General features: G+C 62.7%; 1 protein-coding gene across 4 annotated transcripts in view; it reads right to left on the bottom strand.

Annotated features, from left to right (window-relative positions):
- The window catches only part of GMDS (GDP-mannose 4,6-dehydratase), a 429624-nt gene that overhangs the window by 53716 nt on the left and 355638 nt on the right, over positions 1 to 20270 (bottom strand). For all 4 annotated transcript variants that reach the window (XM_055128849.1, XM_055128852.1, XM_055128850.1 and 1 more), the window contains exon 9: positions 15647 to 15743. In XM_055128849.1, coding sequence (XP_054984824.1) covers positions 15647 to 15743 — 97 coding nt within the window. The remainder of the gene's footprint in view (positions 1 to 15646; positions 15744 to 20270) is intronic.

The following is a 20270-nucleotide window of genomic DNA, read 5'->3' as shown; positions in this document are numbered from 1 at the left end:
GCTGCCGCAGGCTGGAGCCCCGGCTTGCTCACGGTCCCCTTTCGGAGGGACCCCTGAGCACTAAGCCAGGAGTCAGGCCAAGCACGGGGGGAGCAGCCCTCCCCTGATGCCGTCTGTCTCCGTGCTGTCCCTCAGGGAGTGGCTGTGTGTGGGCAGCCTGGCGGCCTCGGGCACCCCTGCCCCGCCACTGGCCGCCCCCTCCCTCCCGGGGGCCCCGCCGAGAGCAGACAGGGCCAGGGCGCTGAGCGGCGCTCGGGGGTTCCCGGGGATTAAAATCACATTTTCCTGCAGCCGCACAACTGAGGCTGCCGCGCCGGGCGCCGGAACACGGGCCCACGGGCCTGAGGGCAGAGAGAGAGTCCGGCGGCAGACACGCTTGGCGTGCACACGCTGGCCTCTGTCCGTCCCCAGCACCCCGGGGCTCCCGGAGCACTGGACCAGAGTGACCCGTGAGCACTGGGCCAGGAGGGAATCTCTGAGCACTGCCGGGGATGGCCCAGCCCTCCCGCCATGAAAGAAACCCGAGGGGCCAGAGTGATAGCACAGCGGGCAGGGCGTCTGCCTTGCATGCGCTGACCCGGGTTCGATTCCCAACATCCCATATGGTCCCCTGAGCACCACCAGGAGTGACTCCTGAGTGCAGAGCCAGGAGTGACCCCTGAGCATGGCCGGGTGTGACCCAAAGAGCAAAAAAAGAGAAAGAAACCTGAGGTCAGAGAGACGGGAGCGGAGGGAGGGCACGGCCCCGCGTGCGGCTGTGGGGCCCGGGGCCAGGCTGGAGTCCCCAGCATCACTAAGGCCCCCTGCGCACGGCAGGCGTGGCCCAGCCCACCACCTCCTCAGAGCCCTGGGCGTCAGACAGTGACCCGAAGGGGCTTTTGCGGGGGCTGGGCTGGCCCCAAGGCAGGCGAAGGCCAACCTCCAGGGCCAGGAGAGAGCACTGGGCTTGAGACACTCGCTGTGCACGACCTGAGTTCAAAACCCGACGCCACACATACGGCCCCCTGAGCACTGTTTCCCGAGCACGGGTCCTGGAGTCAGCCCCGAACACCACTGGGTGTGGCCTCAACCCACACCCCCTCCCTCGCATGATTTGATTTTTAATTAGAAAAATTAGAAGGTGTGACACCGTCACAAAGGCGACAGCAGGAAGGGGGGCAGGCGGGGAAGGTTCCGGAAAGGCATTGTGGGGGGGAAGGGGGTCCCCTGCCTCAGACCAGGGGGCAGGGCTGCCGGGCGTCCCTGTGCCGCTGTCCACGGGTGGGAAGAGGGTTTGCGGGTCAGCGCGGGGTGGACAGGAGAGGGCCCGGGTCCACCCGACACACACACACACACACACACACACACACACACACACACACACACACACACACACACACCCCAGGCATCTTTCTACCTCCACGCAGGGAGAGCCAGGCTGTCTCCCGGGGAAGCCCCAGGACGGGGAAGGGCAGGCCAGCGGCTGCGGGTGCGAGCTGGACACATCCCGGGCGGCTGTGGACGGGGACAGGGAGCCCCGGAGACCCGTGGCGGCCCCCCCCCCCCACACTCTCCTTCCTCCCGGCTCTGCGCGTCCCCTTCCCCGCAGACCAGAAGTGCAGCTCCCACCCCCTCCCCGAGGGCTCCAGCTGGGCCCTGGGCCTCCCCTGGCCTCTTCTAGAACGTTCTTCCGCACCTCTGGTGGCCTGTGCCCCACATGTCGGGGAGGAGGGGACGGCGGGAGCAGCGCCGGACTCACGTCCAGGGGTGGCATTCCACCCGGCGTATCCCCCAGACTCACTCGGGAGCGTCCCCGAGGCCCCTGGGTCACATGCCGGGCTGGGCAGGGGTCAGCGGCCAGCAGCAGGTGTCCCTGGAGGCGGAGGGGGCAGCGGGCGGTGCGTGACCCCGCTGGAGGCCGGCAGGGGCCCCGGGGGGAACTCTGGCCTGCAAACCAGCTGGGCGGCCACCAGCCGGGCCACCCCCGCCGGCCACGCGGCGGGACCTGGGGCAGGGCCCCGGGGCTCGGCTGCTCCAGTTTCCCCATCGATGGCCAGATAGTGCTCTGGGGCCTTCTGACAGGGCGGCCGGGCTGGGAGGTCACGCCCCACACCTGCGGGGGGCGGGGGAGGGGAGCTGGCAGGGCTGGGGTGTGATTCCGGAGCTATCCCCCCCCCAGAAGCAGACGGCACCGAGCGCCGGTGTCTCTGCGGGTGTGGCCAGGACAGACCAGCACCCGTGTGTGTGTGTGTGTGTGTGTGTGTGTGTGTGATTTCAGGGGTCGGCCCGCCTGCACCCCCAGCCCGGGGACGGGGACTCCGCCGGCCTCGGCCACCAGCACGGGCAGACGCCACGCCCATCTGAGACTGGACACCTCAGCCCCGCCCAGGCCCCCTTCAGGGACGCGACTTCGCGCTCACAGCGCTGTTTTCCTGTTGTCTCGATCCCTCGCTCATGGGCGCCCTCGGCGATGGCCAGTGGCCTCAGGCTCCCAGGGCAGCGGTGGCCCCGCCCCGGCCAGGGACCCCTGTTCTGTGCAGGAGCACAGAGGCCCCAGAGCTGGGCCTGCAGAGGAGCAGGTTGCCGGTCGTGCCTGGCTGAGGGCCGTCCCCCACCTGCCCAGCGGCCTTGGCGGTCATCACCTGCCTCTCTGTGTCTGATGACCCCCCCCATGCGTACCGTGGCCACCTGCCCTGCCCCCAGCACAGCGGCCAGACACCAAGGCGGTGGGGGTCGGGCCTGAGAACCGTGCGGGGCTGGGCCTTGGAGGGGTTCCCTGTGGGGGGTGACCTCCACTCTGGGGCTGGGCAGACCCGAAAGCGCTGAGCACTGGCCTCTCTGGTGGGGGGTGCCGGGGTCACACCGGGCGGGGGTCAGAGGGCAGCGCCTGAAGCCCAGCACCGTCTCTCTGGCCCTCTCGGGGCACTGCTGCCCACTGACCCTAGTGGGCAGTTGTAGGATAACGTTGGTTTGTCCTTTCTGCCTTGCCACAGGGAGCTCAGGTTTACTGGGTCACTCCCATCACAGTGCTCCCATGCCTCTGCGTGTGTCTGTAAACTCTTTCTTGGTGCTCTGCTTCCCCAACTGGTCAATCACCTTCCTCTCCTACTCGGACTCTGTTGACTTGTAGACGTTGCTTTTCTCTTCCCCTTGGGTCCTTTGCATAGGTAATTCCGAGCAACATCCTTTTTTTTTTTTTTTTTTTGGGTCACACCTGGCAATGCACAGGGGTTACTCCTGGCTCTACACTCAGGAATTACTCCTGGCGGTGCTCAGGGGACCCTATGGGATGCTGGGATTCGAACCCGGGTCAGCCGCGTGCAAGGCAAACGCCCTACCCGCTGTGCTATCACTCCAGTCCCGCAACGCCCTTTTTGTATGGACACAGGAAGACAGTTAACGTTATGCTTTTGTAACTCGGGAGTTTACTGACTCCGAAAGATACTCACTCCTGGGCATCTGTTCTCTCGGCTTAAGCCTCAGTCGCCCTTACTTCCTAGCACCCCAAAAGCAGGGTCCCGACGAGGGACTGGATGGACCCAGGGCAAGCGGTGAGCTACCCGGCATTGAAACAGGCCAGGCTGGTTGGTGATCAGTTGCCATTTGCTCCACAGTACAAAGAGGTTACGGGTAAACAGAGGCAGTGACTCCCCCCGCACCCCTGCCCTGTTCCCTGGGGGTGGTCGGGCGTCACAGCTGGCCTGGAAGGGGCCGCACTTCATGCAGGGGGTCACGGGAGCCTTGGGGACATTGGGGGGCAGAGTGGGAGAGGGCAGTCCTGCCCAGCAGGGCCTGCAGGGCACTGGAGGAGCACCTCGGGGCGAGCCGAAGCCTGTGGGCGGGGCAAGGCAGCACAGCTGGACCTGGCACCTCTCTCGGCCCCCTCCGCCGTGGCTACATGGAACAGGCTGGTGCCCAGGCTCAGGGACAGCCGAGCCAGAGGGACCCCCGGGCGGGCTCAGGGAGAGCCCAGAGCCCCGGAAACGGCTCCTCTGGGCGGCGCCTCACCCAGACACGGGCACCATGCGAGAGGGGGCAGTGGACGCTGCCCTCTGCGTCCCGTCCCAAGGAGCCAGGGCGGGTCCGGCCTCCTGGGGGGGGTTTCGGGGGCGCCTTGCCATTCGGGGTGGGGATGGAACTGTGCCCCCCCACGTGAACCTGCGCTGGCTCTCGGTCCTCGCTGCCCTGTCCCCTGGAGAAGCCCCCGGGCTTCTTCCAGCCGGGCTCCGGGCAGCTCGGGCTCCAGCTGCCAGGGAGGCTTCGTGGCACGCGGCAGCCCTGGCAGCTCCCGGCACACGTGTGCCAGGCGAGGGCTTTTGCCGGGCGCCTTGGCCGGGCCCTCACCCCGCGGTCACTCGCCCCCGACTCACTCCCTCTCGTCACCGTCCCCCGGGCAGACTCAGGCCGGAGCCGGGCACAGACCCCCGGGCGGAGGGAGGAGCCAGGGTCTCACTGCGGAGGGTCCGCACACAGGCCTGGCCGCAGACGCCGACTCGGGCTGCCCAGGGGCAATAAGGTTCCGGTAAGGGGGACTGGGCCGGTGGGGCCGGTGGGGCCGGTGGGGCCGGGACAGGGGCTGGGTCAGGTGGCCCACGGCAGGCCCACGGCAGCCCACGGCAGCACAAGTGCCCAGTGGCTTCCGAGGCGGGAGCGGGGAGCCGTCCGCACGTGAGTCCGTGCAGGGGAGGGGGCACCGAGGCCCAGAGCAGGGGCGAGCCTGGCTTCACTGCCGGGCGCCCTGGGCCCGGCCGCGCCCACCCCCGCCCACAGCGCCCGCCGGCTGGCCTATTTGTTCAGCGTCTCCTCCCTGTGGCTGTGCCGGCCCACGGCTCCCGCCCCCAGGAGAGGAGACAATGGCCCTATCACACCGCCCACCTCCACGGCCAGTGGGAGGTGCTGAATCATGGGGACAGCATTCCTTATCACCCCGACAGGCACGGGCACGGCCCCACACGGCACTCCACGGGCGCACACGCAGGAGAGCAGACGGGCACACACGGACACGCACGCACAGACACACACAGGCACTCCACGGGCACACACAGACATGCACATACATACACACACACACACACACACGGGCACTCCAGGGGTGTACATGCAGGGAAGCAGGCAAGCACATAGAGACACGCACACACATACACACCCGGGCACTCCATGGGCACACACAGGAAAGCAGGCGGGCACATAGAGACATGCACACACAGACACACATGGGCATTCCACAGGTGCATATGCAGGTTCACACACAGACACACAGGTGCACACATGTGAAAACATGTAAGCACACGTGGGCACACACAGACACATGGGCACACGCACAGATGCACACATAGGAAAGCAGGCGGGCACACACAAACACTCATACACATAGACACACAGGGGCACACCACAGGTGCACACACAAAAAAGCAGGCAGGTATACACGGGGCCTGCACACACACATATACATGGGCACACGCAGGCACACACAGGTGCACACATGTGGAAACACGCAGGCACATAGGGGCACATGCATAGATACACAGGCACACAGAGACACACAGGTGCATACATGTAAAAACATGCACACACATGACACACATACATACAGGTGCACACATGTAAACACTCGTGGGCACACATAGACATGCACATGTGAAAACACACAGGCATGTGTGTGGCCACACAGGCACATATGGACATGCTCACGGGCACACACATGGCACACTCATGGACACGGGCACTCATGAGCACACACACATGTCCATGGGCACACACATGCACACAGGCACCCACGGGCACACACGCAGGGGCGTGCACACATGATTCCTGGTGTGCCGAGCTGCATGGGTCAGTCTCTGGGGCTCAGCCCACAGTGCCCGCCCCACTCCACGCCTGCCGTGCCCGGGAAGCCTCCGCAGCGGCTCTCGTGGCCCTCACGGCACGGGGCGTGCGCACGCCAGGCTCCTGGGGCCAGCAGGGACGGCCCTGGGCCCCGTGGATGGGCCCTTCCGGAGCCTGCGGGGCTTCCAGGAAACGGGGCTCCCCGGGACGGCGCCCCCCAGACAGCCCCTCTCGGCCAGGCTCCTGGAGACACACAGACAGACCCCGCCCCCAAAGGGAGCCCCTCCAGCTCGCAGGCCAGGCGGGAGAGAAGCGCCGGAGCCCCCGCCGGGCCGCACGCGGCAGGGCCTTGGCCCCAGGCAGCTCCGCGACCGCCGCTCCTGCCTGAGGTGGTAGTTTTAGTCTCAGTCTTTGCGTTGTTCTGGAGTCACACCCGGGGGTCCTGGGGGACCAGGTACAGCCCGGGACTGAACGGGGCCTGCGGCCCTGTGCTCCAATCCAGCCGCAGCCGGCGGGGGTGGGGGGGACCCGGTGCTACGGGAACACCGCTGGGGGGCCACAACCCCAGGAACCGCCAGAAGGACCTGCCCCTCCCCAGGCCCCTCCCCAGGCCCGCGAGAGGAGGAGGAAAGTCGGTTTTAGAAGATGTCAGCGGCCGAGACGTGGGAATAAAAACTGCTGCAAAAGACACGTTTCGACTGAAAAGGCGACTCCTGGGGGCCAGGGGCTCGGACAGCCAGCGAGGTTCAGGGTCGGCCAGTGGCGAGCCACACAGACACCACCCCCTGCCTATCCCTCCCCCTCCCTCCCCCTCCCCCATCCCTCCCCCTCCCTCTCCCTCCCCCTCCCCCTCCCTCTCCCTCCCCCTCCCTCTCCCTCCCTCTCTCTTTCCCTCTCTCTCTCCCCTCTCACTCTCCCTCTCCCTCCCCTTCCCTCTCCCTCCCCCTCCCTCTCCCTCCTTTTCTCCCTCCCTCTCTCTTTCCCTCTCTCTCTCCCCTCTCACTCTCCCTCTCCCTCCCCCTCCCTCTCCCTCCCCTTCCCTCTCCATCTCACTTTCTCTCCCCCTCTCTCCTCCTTCTCTCCCCCGTCTCTCTCCCTTCCCCTATCCCTCCCTCTCCCTCCTTCTCTCTTTTTCTCTCCCTCTCTCTCCCTCTCCCTCTCTCTCCCCTCTCACTCTCCCTCTCCCTCATCCTCCCTCTCCCTCTCTCTTTCTCTCCCCCTCTCTCCTCCCTCTCTCCTCCATCTCTCTCCCTCTCCCTCTCCCTCTCCCTCCCTCTCTCTCCCTCTCTCCCTCTCCCCCCATCCCTCTCTCCAGATCTCAGCAGCTGCCTTGAGAAGTGCTTCCAGCCACGCCCCCAGGTACAGCCTGTCAAACAGACCCAGGGTCCTCATGGCGCCCTCCCGCGAAGCCCCGTGACGCGGGGACCATTCCACAGGAAGCCGCGAGAGCCAACGCGCTCAGGGAACTTTCCTTAGGAAGAGCCCGTTTCAGAAAATATAAAATAATAAATAAGTAAATAAATAAAGTAGGAGAGCAGAGCTTCCCGATGACTCAGTGGCTCCAGACCTTGGCATCTTCCCCCCAAACACAATACCACGCGCTGGAACGATGGTGCTGGCACCGGGGCCCGGGCAGGGAGACGCCCAAACGCCAACGACAGACACGGGGGCAGGGAGGTGTCTCTCTGGAACGGCACCGCATGTCCTGTCTCGGGAAAGCCGAGTGCCAAGGGGACCGACCCAGACCAGAGCCGGCTGACCTCTCTGACCGGGCCCGGGCGGAACAGAACCCCAGGCCAGGCACAGAGTCGGCGTTGGGGGGCGGGGGGGGGGAGAGGAAGGAGCAGGCTCTGCCCCGCAGAACACACGCGTCCACATGGCGGTGACCGGGCGCCCGCACGGAGGACCCTGCGCCCACCCAGACACGGCCCCGGAGTCCCCGCGGCCGACATCCGCAGGATCTGCCCCCGACGCAAGACCGGAAGCTCCCCCGGTTCCGCCACCCCGGGGCCCCTTTCTGAAGTCTCTGATAGCTAATGACCTCTCTGGGGGGCGGGTAATTAATGACGGTGGCGGCCATAAAACGGAGACTACGGGGCGCCGAGCACTATACTTAGGGGAGCCCTTTCATCTCGGAGGTTCGGAAACGCGGGGGCCACCGGCTTCCAGGACCCGCTCCCCTGAAATTAGGTCTCTGCCTGCCTCTGAAACTCGGAGCCTGCCGGGACCCGGGACCGTCGGGGTACGCAGCTCCTCGGGGTGGGCCCGGCCCCCCGCACGCCACCCCAGACGGGCGCTGGGCCGGGACTGAGGGCCGGGGGCTCCCGGGACGTGTGTCCCGGAACCCAGACATGCTCTGGGCCCAGCGGGCTCCGGGCTGTGTGCTCACCTCGTGCCCACCAGCCCTGCTGGGACGCCCCGCCCCCCCGGCCCAGGGGGCCAGGCCCGTGCCCGGGGCCTCTGCCCGGCGCCCAGCTGGGTGGTGGCCGCCCCCTCCCTGCCCCCACGGCCCAGCCTCTGCTCCAGGCCAGGCTGCCACAGGTCACTGTCCACCTTGACCGGGGCCCCCCAGCTCGCTGCAGGGACCTGACCTCTGACCCCGTTTCTCTCGCCTCTGCTTCCCTGGCCGGCTGGACGCTGAGCACTGAGTGTTCGGTCAGACCTGCTTGGACTGTCCAGGCGGCCTCAGGCTACTCAGGCCTCAGGCTACACACGCGCGCGCACACACACACACACACACACGCTCACATGCATACACACTCACACACATGCACACACACACTCACACACACATGCACAACTCACACACACGCACACACACACACACTCACACACGCATACACATGCACACAGACTCACACACGCACACACACATTCACATGCACGCACATACTCACATGCACGCGCACACACACACTCACATGCACACACTCACACACACGCACACACACACACGCACACACATTCACATGCACGCACACATTCACATGCACGCACATACTCACACGCACGCGCACACACACACTCACATGCACACACTCACATGCATACACACGCACACACACTCATGCACACACGCACACATGCACTCACACACGCACACATGGCTGGGACTGACTAGGGGACAAAGGCCTCCGCTGTCCTCCCGCCAGCCTCCCCCCAGCCTCCCCTCTGCTCCTCACTGTGCTCCCCCCAGCTCCACCCCTTCCTTCCCCGTGGTCGTGCGCTGGCCGGCACGCCCAGCACCTGAGGGGCCCGTCCAAGAGCCCACCGTGTGCCCGGTTAGGGCCTCTCTCTGGGCGGGAGGGGAGGACACGGGGGGAGCCCAGCCCGATGCGGACCCCCAGGGCCTGCCGCTGCCCCAGGAAGAGCAGGTGAACCCGGGCCCGGGCCTCGGCCGGTCTCCACGGAGAGGCGCCGGCATCCCCAGGACTTGGGGGCCCCTGATGGGAAACTGGGCCCGTCAGGACTGGGCGGCTCAGGGGCCCCGAGCAGACGCGGGGCCGGCTTCCACAGGAACTCCTGGCCCCAGGGCCCTGCCCGCCGCTCCCTCCTGGCCCCACCAACGCGATGTCCTCAAACTGAAAAGGATCATTCTTACGGTGATTGTTACCGTGACGCTTCCCGGAGCACCCCTGCACGGCCAGGGCTCCCTCCCGGCGGGCTCTGCCCTCGAGAGCACCCGGGGTCGAGGAGCACGGGGCCCGAGGGCCGCGCCCTACCCACTCTGCTCCCTCTCTGGCCCCCGAAAGGAGTTTCTGCACAGAGAAAGGCGGAGCTAGGGGCAGTCACGAGGATGACTGAATGGCCAGTGACTTCACTCCGGGGCTGGGCCTCACCTGGCAGAGCTCAGGGGCCGTCCTGGGTCTGTGCTCAGGGGCCACAGGACACGTCCATGGGCGTGGGGGACTCGGCCGAGAGCCCCAGACTCAGGGCTGGTGGCCTGAACGCCGGAGAGGGGAAGGGGACGGGCCAGGGCCACGGGCCGGTCACTGAGCCGCCGGGGAACGTGACAGTGCTTAGGACAGGAAGGTCAGAGGGAGGAGGGCGGGAAGGGCAGAGAGGGGAGAATGGGACAGTCAGAGGGAGGAGGACAGGAAGGCCAGAGGGGGAGGAAGGGAAGGTCAGAGGGAGGAAGGCAAGGAGGTCAGAGGGGGGAAGAATGGGATAGTCAGAGGGAGGAGGACAGGAAGGTCAGAGGGAGGAGGGCAGGGAGGTCAGAGGGGGGAGGATAGGAAGGTGGAGAGGGGAGGAAAGAAAGGTCAGGGGGAGAGGAAGGGAAGTGGGGGGGGAGGAAGGGAAGGTCAGAGGGAAGAGGACAGGAAGGTGGAAGGGGGAGGAAAGAAAGGTCAGGGGGAAAGGAAGGGAAGTCAGAGGGGGGAGGAAGGGAAGGTCAGAGGGAGGAGGGCAGGAAGGTCAGAGAGGAGAGAATGGGACAGAGGGAGGACAGGGAAGTCAGAGGGGGAGGAAGGGAAGGTCAGAGGGAGGAGGGCAAGGAGGTCTGAGGGGGAAGAATGGGATAGTAAGAGGGAGGAGGACGGGAAGGTCAGAGGGAGGAGAGAGGGAAGGTCAGAGGGAGGAGGGCAGGGAGGTCAGAGGGAGGAGGGCAGGGAGGTCAGAGGGGGGAGGATAGGAAGTTGGAGGGGGGAGGAAAGAAAGGTCAGGGGGAGAGGAAGGGACGTCAGAGGGGGGAGGAAGGGAAGGCCGAAGGGAGGAGGGCAGGAAGGTGAGATGGGGAGGAGGGGAAAGTCAGAGGGAGGAGGGCAGGGAGGCCAGAGGGGGGAGGGCAGGAAGGTCAGAGGGAGGAGGGGGCTCAGGGAGGCCTTCAGGAGGCGACCCGGAGGTCTGCCCGGGCCCCAGAGTGCAGGGTAAGGGGTCTGCAGACCCAGGAGGAAGCGTGGGGGAGGCATGAGGGCCCGTGTCCCCGTGTCCCCGGAGCTGGGCGTGGGCCGGGGCGGGCATGGAGGATGCTGGGAGCTGGAGCAGGGTCAGCCGGGCTCACCAGACTCCACCAGGACCTATAACGCAGAGGACGGGGGGGTCAGGGGCCACCCCTGGGGACAGGCCGGGCTCTGGGGCTGGCCCCGTGAAGGTCAGGCCCCGCCAGCATCCGGTTTCCTGGCCCGGCAGGGGTCGGTGCGAGGTGGTGAGAAGGGGCGGGGAGGGCAGGTGGTGTCCAGGGGGGCCCCCTCCCCCCGCCGTGCCCGGCCGGCCAGGATGAGCCCGGAGAAGCTTTCCCTGGAATGTCCATGGCCGGGGACGGATCAGGTTCCCGGGGCCTGGGAAGTGTTTGACTGGGGGGGGGGGGGAGGCGATGAGACAGAGGCAGCAATTACGGGCCATTTAACTTCACATCACTTACAGGACAATCCCAGGGAAAGTGCGTGGAGGGGACGGCTCAGCGGACCAGCAACCAGGCGGTGATGGGATTCGCCACCCCACCGCGCCCTTCGCTGAGAGAAGGCGCCGGTTCCGCCAGCTGCGGACGCCGCTTTGAAGTCCTGGCTCTCCCGGGCTGAGGCTCTGGACTCAGGAGTTTTAAAAAACATGTGTGTCCCCATACACGCATACACAGTTACTTATTCCCATGAAACGGGAACGGCACCTCTACTGCGTCAATAAAGACAACGCCCCATCACAGCACCCGAAATGCAACGATGAGGAACACGGACGCGCAAGGCAAAGGGTCTACCGAGGAAACTCTGGATCTGCACCATCTGATGGGAATTAAGTCAGGAATTTTCATCAACAGAAAAGGGAAAACAGAATGCAATTTTAATGCTGGTTTGCAAATGGGTGTCCCCCCCCACCCGCCCCACCCCTGGTGCCATTTGCTCCAGTGCTCTGTAGGGGGCAAAGAAAGGTGTGTGTTTGGATTTTTGTGGGTTTGTTTCTCTGAAAAAAAAAAAAAAACAACCTTAGTGTTTTTTTCTTTTTTCTTCAAGTGGGTTGACCATTTGGTGCGGTTAACAATTTGGCACTTGAAGGGCGGTTGCTTCATTAATCCGACCCTTGTGCATTTTCCAAGTTAAAAGGTCTCAAACAAAAAGAAAACATCTTTGTGGTTATTTTAAATAAAGTAGTAGGATAACATCAATCATCTCAGACTTACATGGGATTTAGCAACCATTTAGCAGTTATTGGGTTTCGCAGGAGGAGGCTCAGAAAGGATGAGAAGGGAGATAAAGCAGCGAGAGACAAATTAAAGTCCACATGCACGTTCCTGGAATCCTGGAGCAGCCGCGGTCCTTCCTTTTAAACTGGTTCATCAGTATAACTCACCAAGGACCGCATTCTCGTCCCCACGTTTCTATAGATTAAAGCCTAACCCCTACCTCGATAGCCCCCATCTCCAGGGGCCAGTGGGCACGTGCCGTGTCCGTTCATGGTCTCCCAGAGTCTGGCCAGTACCTGAGTGATGGCTACGTAAGCACTCCACAGCACCAACACGCAGTGTCCAGGCCCCGTTCTAATAAGCATTTTGCATACTTGGCTCTGTTAATCATCCAAGGATTCTTTGAAAGAAGTCATCGTGCTAATCCCATTTTAATCCCATTAATCTCAGGATAGAGGCCCCGAGAAAGCAAGTGGCTGGCCTGCGGCCACACACACACTCAGTAATTGAGGGCCCTGGGGCTCAGGCGGTCTGCCCCGGGCCCGTACGGGACACGGCCTCCCGCCATGCACCTATCACAGCCCGAGAGCCCCGCACACACGCCACGCCGGGAGGTCGGGGACACGGCTCACAAGTGTCACCATCACACGCAGCGAACACTGGGACTCAGCGGCCACAAGGAACTTAAGGTCTAGTTACCAGGGTCGAGCCCCCCCCCCCACCCCCAGCCAAGCCCTGGCACGCTGGCAGGAGACCCAGATACTTAGGGGCAGGAAACCGAGAGACGCAGCACCAACCATTTTTTTTTTCTTTTTGGGTCACACCCAGCGATGCTCAGGGGTTACTCCTGGCTCTGCACTCAGGAATTACCCCTGGCAGTGCTTGGGGGACCATATGGGACACTGGGGATTGAACCCAGGTCGGCCGCGTGCAAGGCAAACGCCCTACCCGCTGTGGTATCACTCTGGCCCCAGCACCAACCATTTCTGGCTGGACGCTGGTGCCCAGCCCCGAACATAAGTGCAAGACCCTCTCACTTGCTCCAGAAGCAAGAGGTGAGATTCTTCCCCCCTCCCCTCCAGCGGTTCAATCAATGGGAAGAGTCAGCAGGGTCATTTAAGGTGTGTGTGTGTGTGTGTGTGTGTGTGTGTGTGTGTAAGCATTGCCACAAAACGTGGGCATGTGTGTGCCTGAGTATTGCTCCGAATGATGGGCATGTGTGTGTGTGTGTGTGAAGCCACTAAAGGTGGGCATGTGCGTATGTGCATGTGCCTTGGAGCACCATCATTAAAGGCGGCTGTGTGTGTGTGAGCTCTGACAGTAAAGGTGGCATGTGTGTCCACGTGCAAGCCAATGCCACTAATGGTGTGTGTGTGTGTTTGTGTGAGAGAGAGAGAGAGTACTGCCACTAAAGGTGGCTCTCTGTGTCCAATGCCACTAATGGTGTGTGTGTGTGTGTGTGTGTGTGTGTGTGTGTGTGTGTGTGAGAGAGAGAGAGAGAGAGAGAGAGAGAGAGAGAGAGAGTACTGCCACTAAAGGCGTGTGCAGTGCGTGAGCACATCACTAAAGGTGGCAAACACAAGATGGAAAATTTGTGGGCGTACCAAGGCGAGGGTACACCTCCTCTGGAAATCATATAACCACGTTCCCACTGAAGATGTGTGTGTGGGGGAGAGCGTGGCCACTGAAGTTGGTGTGTGTGTGCGCGTGCACACGTGTGTGGGCATCACCAAAGCCCACGCCCGTTAGTGCCCCAACCGGAATGACGTCAGCGTCACAACTCACTGAGCACGGCCAGCTGACTGAGCAGGAGCACCGGCAACGAGAGCAAACCTTGCGACCCGTTCCCTCCGGGTCCCCCAGCCGCACTGGGCATGTGTCACCACCAGACACGGGGCCCCGGACAGCACCATAACTGAGCGCCGGCAGCCGTGGCAAGGGGCGTGGGGCAGGCGGGGGCCACCGCGAATGGGAGGCAGTGAGCACTGGACGAGGGGGCGCGCACACCTTTCCCCAGCTGCCCCCCACGCCCCAGGATGTCCACAGAGGCGACACTGCCAGAAACACCGCATCTCTCGTGCGGCTGCTGCCAAGCACGACGGCGACGGTCATTGCCATCAGGATCGTTGTTCGCCTCTCGAGCGGGTCCAGGCCCCTCGGAGGGCCTGACCTCGGGTGCTGAGGAAATCCCGTTCCCGGGGCTGGTCTCACGGCAGACACAGACCACGTCCCTCGTGTCCCGTTCCGGGGGCCTCGGGGGGAGGACCTGATGCCAGGTTGAGGGGAGCACGTCGGACACACCAGGCCGAGGGAGGACACAGGGAGGGCACGTCAGACGCACGCGGTGACACCGGGCTGAGGGGCACGTCAGAGGCATGCGGTGACACCGGGCTGAGGGGACGCATCAGACACATGCCGTGATGCCAGGCTGAGGGGACATGACGGACGCACGCAACGACGCAAGGTGAGGGAGGGCACGCGGGCACAGCAGGCAGGGGGAGGGCAGCGGCCGCCCGCGGTGGTGCCAGCCACGCCTTCTAGTGCCCCGACAGAAGCAGCGCGGCGGGATGACACACGCAGGCGCAGGCGCTGAAGCTCGTCTCCTTGGTGCCCGCCCCAGCCCGGCCGGCAGCTCCTCGCCCCTGTCAGACCGCGAGCTCTCCACAGGCCGCAGGGGGAGGTGGTGTGAGCGGGAGAGCCAGCAGGACGGCAGGGGCAGGCGGGAAGGAAGGTGGGGGGCGAGGAGGACAGGGCTGGAAAGCACCCAGGTAAAGGGTCTCAAGTACTTCCCGCAAGACCCCCAAATCCAGGGTGGTCCAAGGAGAAAGACGCGTGAACGAGGGACCATCAGAAGCGGAGGGTGGAGTGACAAGCCAGATCCCTCCAAGACACGGCCCACACGCTGGGACTCGGGGCACAGGAACTATACCCTAGACCCCCGCGGCGAGGCAGCACGAGCGCACGTGTGTATGAGCGCGCACACATGCGTACCAAGTACATGCACATATGGGAATGTGCTGTGAGCACACACATGTGTATGTGCATGTGCATTGTGAAAAGAGGTGTGTGAAGGCTTGCGAGTGCATACATGAATACATATGTGTGCAAATATCTGTGTGAGTGCACATATCTGTGAGTGCACAGATGTGATGCAGTGTATGTACATGTGAATGCATGTGAGTGCATGTGTGTATGTATGTGTACACGTACACAGTGGGAATGTGTATATGTGTAAAGGGACATGAGCACACGTGCGTGCATGGTGAGTACATGTGTGAGAAAGCACCAAGTGTATGTGTGAGAGCATACATGTGTGAAAGGTGTGAGTGTATGTGTGAGGTTTCTGTGTACATACATGTGCGTGTATGTGTGAGTGTACATGTGTGTGAGTACATGTGAGTGTTCGTGTATGAGTGTACATGTATGAGTACATGTTGTGAGCATGCATGTGGGAGGTGTGTGAGTGCATGTGTGTGAGTGTAGAGGAAGTCAGAGTCAAACTCCCGAATGGAGACAGTGGGCTGAGCCCTGCCCTCGACCCCATTTCTGTGGCCACCTCCTTCCCGCCTGCGTCCCCCGAGTCCCCACACCCTGTGGGTTTTGTGCGGGAGTCCAGCCAGCAGATCAGAGCCAACCCCCCAGCGCGTGTCCACGGGGGTGTCCGAGTGCTGGCGTGGCGCGTGTCCGAGGGGCGGTGTCCCACCCGCACCCCCGCCGTGTCCTTACCACTTCCGTGGGCCGGTAGTACTTGAGGTCGACGGTCACGTGCACTTTGCCGGTCTCCTTACACCTGCCCACTTCGTTCTCGTTCTTCCCTTCCCACCTGGACAGAAGAGACGCGGTCAGTTCCGGAGTCCACTCGCCCGGCCAGGCCCTCTCCTGCAGGGCGACTGTGCCCGCCGCCCACAGGAAACAGGCCGTGTGTCTTCCCGCCGTCTCTCCAGACTCCCACGGAAGGGTCACGTCCTCCACCCCACAGCCCCTCTCTTTCCTTCTGAAATAAAATCAAGCCAGCCCGAGAGCTAGCCCACTGGGCAGGGCGCTTGCCTTGCATGCAGCCGACCTGGGTTCGATCTCTGCACCCCATATGGTCCCCTGAGCCCTGCCAGGAGAGATCCCTGAGCACTGAGCCCAGAGTAAGCCCCGAGTACCGCTGGGTGTGGCCCCCAAACCAACACATAAAAATGAATACAACCCAGCTGGGTTCAAGAAGCCCAACTCCAGATTCACCAGAGCAAGGACCTGGGCAACTTTCAGGGGCTTCAAAAACTTTTCATTTCTAATTTGATCGTCTCGAGTATTTATTATTCATGCCTCCTCCTACCTCCTCATTTTTTTTTCTTTTTGGGTCACACCCAGAGATGCTCAGGGGTTACTCCTGGCTCTGCACTCAGGAATTACTCCTGGCGGTGCTTGGGGGACCATATGGGATGCCGGGGATCGAACCTGGGTCGGCCTCGTGCAAGGCAAACGCCCTCCCCGCTGTGCTGTCGCTCCGGCCCCCTACCTCCTCATTTTTAAAGTTTGTAGCTTTAAGACTTGGGGTTTTGAGAGAGTAAAAGGGAAGGTGGCTACCACAGAGGCAGGTGCGGGGGGATGGGGTAGGGGTGGCGGGAGGGACACTGGGAACATTGGTGGTGGGGGATGGGCACGGTGGAGGGATGGGGCCTCGAGACCGTTGTATGCATGACTGAAGCGTAATCACGAAAGTGTGTCAGTCTGTAATTGTATCTCATGGTGTTGCATTCAAAAATTTAAAAATAAGTAAATAAATAAATAAAAAAACAACCCTGGGGGGGTTTTGTTGTTGTTTGGCGCTTTCCACTTCGTAATAACTTCACAGTCTAATCAGTCACTCGTACCCGGGACGGTCGCGCTCCCTGGCCCCCAGCTGGCCGCTGGCCTCATTCATCAATCCCCGCTGGTCCGAGGTGCCCAAAGAGCCGATCTAGGAGACTGGCTTCCTGCCGCGAGGGTACGACACTATCTCCTTCCTCCTCTGACTCAGTGGCCCTGCCATCTGCACTCACCTTTCCTCCCTAGACACCCACCTCTGATAACAGATAAGGCTCCCCGGGCTGGGCCTGTGGCCCCCGCCCCCCGGAGCACAGGAGGGACCCGTGAGCCTCACGCAGGGAATCCTGGGAAACGAAGCCCCGGGTGTGAGGTTCACAGAAATGAAGGTCTCAGGCTCGTCTCTGAGTCTCTGGCACCCGATTTCCCACCCAAGGTCGCCGTGGCTCTGCCCCAGTGCCTTGGCTCTGGACGGAGGAAGCGTTTTGGCAAAGGCCAGGAATCACCAAGGAGTGGCCGCCTGCGCTGCTTATCCTGAGGAACGGGTTTGCTTTATCAGCGGGAGACGAATCCCCGAGCGGAACCGTCCTCCGGGCTCCCGGGCCAGGGCCACGGCGGGGAACACTCAGCCCGGGGGAGAGACGGACGGGACCAGGTGACTCACGGGTACTGGTCTCGGCTCTGTCCCGGGCCTTGGCGGGGTGTGAGGAACGGGGAAGCGGCCTTGGAAGCTTTATCTCCACCCCGCCACCTGGACGCACTGTCCTGCGCCGAGGGGTCATCTCGCACGGCTGGAGGGACGATGAGTTTATAAACAAGGGAGGGACGATGAGTTTATAAACAAGCGCAAGTGGCCACCGGCCATTCGCTCGAGCAAACGTGAAAACATTCCCTTGGCCCAAGGGTGTCATAGGAAATGCTGGGACCCTCCCAGCATGCCACAAGCAGCCTCTCCCCCGAGCACTGCAGGGATTCAAAGGAAGGGTGCTCGCAGCCCCGTGACTGGCGGGGCTTCTTACCACTGTGAGACTGATTAGGTCACGGGGGGCCGAGAAGTTCAAGCCGTGGGAGGACAGGCTTGCTACGTTTCTCGAGAATTCACGTGGAAATGGGGTGCGGATGCTTTTGGATAGCAGCATGAGACACGCTACAGGAGCAAGCAGCCCCTGCTCCTGCGGTTAAGGACCAAACCTTAGCTAAGACCTACAGGAGGAAAAAATGTGTGTGTGTGTGTGTGTGTGTGTGTGTGTGTGTGTGTGTGTGTGTAGGGGAGTACGGAGGAGGTTGGAGGTCACCCCCAGCAACGCTTGGGTCTTCCTCTCTGTGCTCAGGGATCCGTCGTGGTGGTGCTTTGGTGACCAAATGTGGTGACGGGGATTGAACCTGGGTTGGCTGCATTGCGGCCCAACTCCTATACGATCCCTCCAACCCCCCAGGTTCCGGTTAAAAATAAGTAAGTAAATAAAGATGTATCTACTTCCAAAGAACGTGGCTTAAAGGGGGAGCTTTGCTCTGGGGAAAGACTTCACAAAAAGCAATTTATTTCTTATTTTAATTTTTTCCCTGGTTCAATTTTTTTTTTTTTTTTTTGCTTTTGTTTTTCAGGTCACACCCAGCGATGCACAGGGGTTCCTCCTAGCTCTGCACTCAGGAATGACTCCTGGCAGTGCTCAGGGGACCCTATGGGATGCTGGGAATCGAACCGGGGTTGGCCACGTGCAAGGCAAACGCCCTCCCCGCTGTGCTCTCGCTCCAGCCCCCTTAATCGCATTTTAAACCTGCAAAGAGAGATAAATTGGGACAACACATTCCCGACACTATCTCCAGTGACAGCCAAAGGCGTTAATAAAAACAACGGCTGTGTTCTCTGTTGTTTGGAGGGCGGCCACACCTAGGTGGTGACGCTCAGGGCGTGCTCTCGGCTCAGTGCTCAGAGGTCACCCCTGGTAGGGCTCAGGGGCCTCCGAGTGGTGCCGGGGATCGAACCCAGGTGGGCTGCGTGCGGGACCAGCGCCCTCCCCACGAGCTATAGCTCGGACCCCAAACCTGCTCAGTAGTTTGCGGTTTTCTCGCGCCCAGGGGCAGCTGGGTACGTGGTCAGGCCAAGTCCGGGTCACGCAGGTGCCGAGTGCCCAGAGACCTCCCGCACGGGCACACGGACGCCCGGAACCCGTGACTCAAACCTCTCGACACCGAAAGCTGTCGGTACCCACACAGGGCACCCCAGCCGCCACTCTGGCACCTCTTCCTCCTGCTCCTCCTCTCGCCCCTAACGCCCCGACCCATCCCTACGGGCCGCGGGCAGCGGGCAGGGCCTGCAGGCGGGGGTCCCCTGTGCCCGCTTGGCAGCACCCCCGCCCTCCTGGGGAGGGACACGCTTCCTTCCCGTGGCCGGGGGTGCTGGGGTTGTCCTGTCCAGGCCAGGCCTGGCTGCTGTGGAGTCCTGGGCTTAGCCCTGGGCCCGGGCGGCAGCCGTGCGGCTCACGAGCACTGTGGCCCAGCCGGGCACAGCGAGTGCTGAGCTCTGCAGGCGGCCCCCAGGGGCCCGGCTCCCACCCTCCTGGTGCAGGCGGCCGCCCGAATAGCCAGCTGGGACCAGGCCCCGGGCCGGGAGCACGGGCGGAGCTGGCACAGAGCCCTCTCGGACCCGCGCTGGGTCTGCAGGGGGCAGCGGGCAGAGGCATCGGCCGAGACAGCCCACGGAGCACTTGTGTTCCCAGCAAGAGGGAACTCGGCGTGTCCCGGCAAGCCAAGCCAGGTATGGCACTGGGCGGAGCTGCCCGAGGTCCAGGGGAGGAGGGGGCCGGGGGAGGGAGCCCCGAGGAGAGGATCAGCCTTTATCAGCCGAACCCCTTAAAGGAACCGAGCCGCGCCACGCACCCACGGCCAGCTCCGGAGGCTGCTAGGGCTAGAGAAGCGTGTGTGTGTGCGTGTGTATGTGTGTGTGTGTGTGCGCGCGCGTGTGTGTGCATGTGTGTATATCTGTGTGACTGTGTGTGTACTTGCGTGTGTGTGAGCATGTGTGTCTCTGTGTGTGTGAATGTGCATGTAAGAGTGTGTATGCATGTCTGTGTATCTGTGCATATGTGTGTGCACATGAGTGTGAGTGTGTGCATGCGCGTGGGTGCGTGTGTGTGAGCGCATGTGCATGAGTGTGTGTGAGTGTGAGTGTGCATGTATCTGGGTGTCTGTGCATATGTGTGCGTGCCATGTGCGTGTATGAGTACGTGCATGTGTGTGCGCATGTGTGTATGCGTGTGTGTACTTGTGTGCGTGTGCATGTCTGTGTACTCACGTGCGTGTGTGCGTGCGCTCGTGTGCTTGTGTGTTTGTGTGTGTGGACACAGGTGCGCCCAGCACGGCAGCACGGCTCCCTCGTTGTGAAGGCCAGACCAGTGTCACCCTACGCGTCGTCACGGTTCTGATGTGGCAGCTGGAGGCAACCAGCAGGAGAACTCCGGCAGGGCTGACAGACGTGTGCTTGGTCCCCATGCCCGGGTCCCTCTGGAGGACAGGGGCCCAGAGGCGAGGCCTGAGGGGCAGGGAAGCGTGAGAC

This window comes from Sorex araneus, chromosome 2 (genome assembly GCF_027595985.1).
Source record: "Sorex araneus isolate mSorAra2 chromosome 2, mSorAra2.pri, whole genome shotgun sequence".
Classification (NCBI taxonomy): Eukaryota; Metazoa; Chordata; class Mammalia; order Eulipotyphla; family Soricidae; genus Sorex; species Sorex araneus.
Note: the sequence above shows the minus strand (reverse complement) of the source record. Positions and strands in the feature narration are given on the sequence as shown.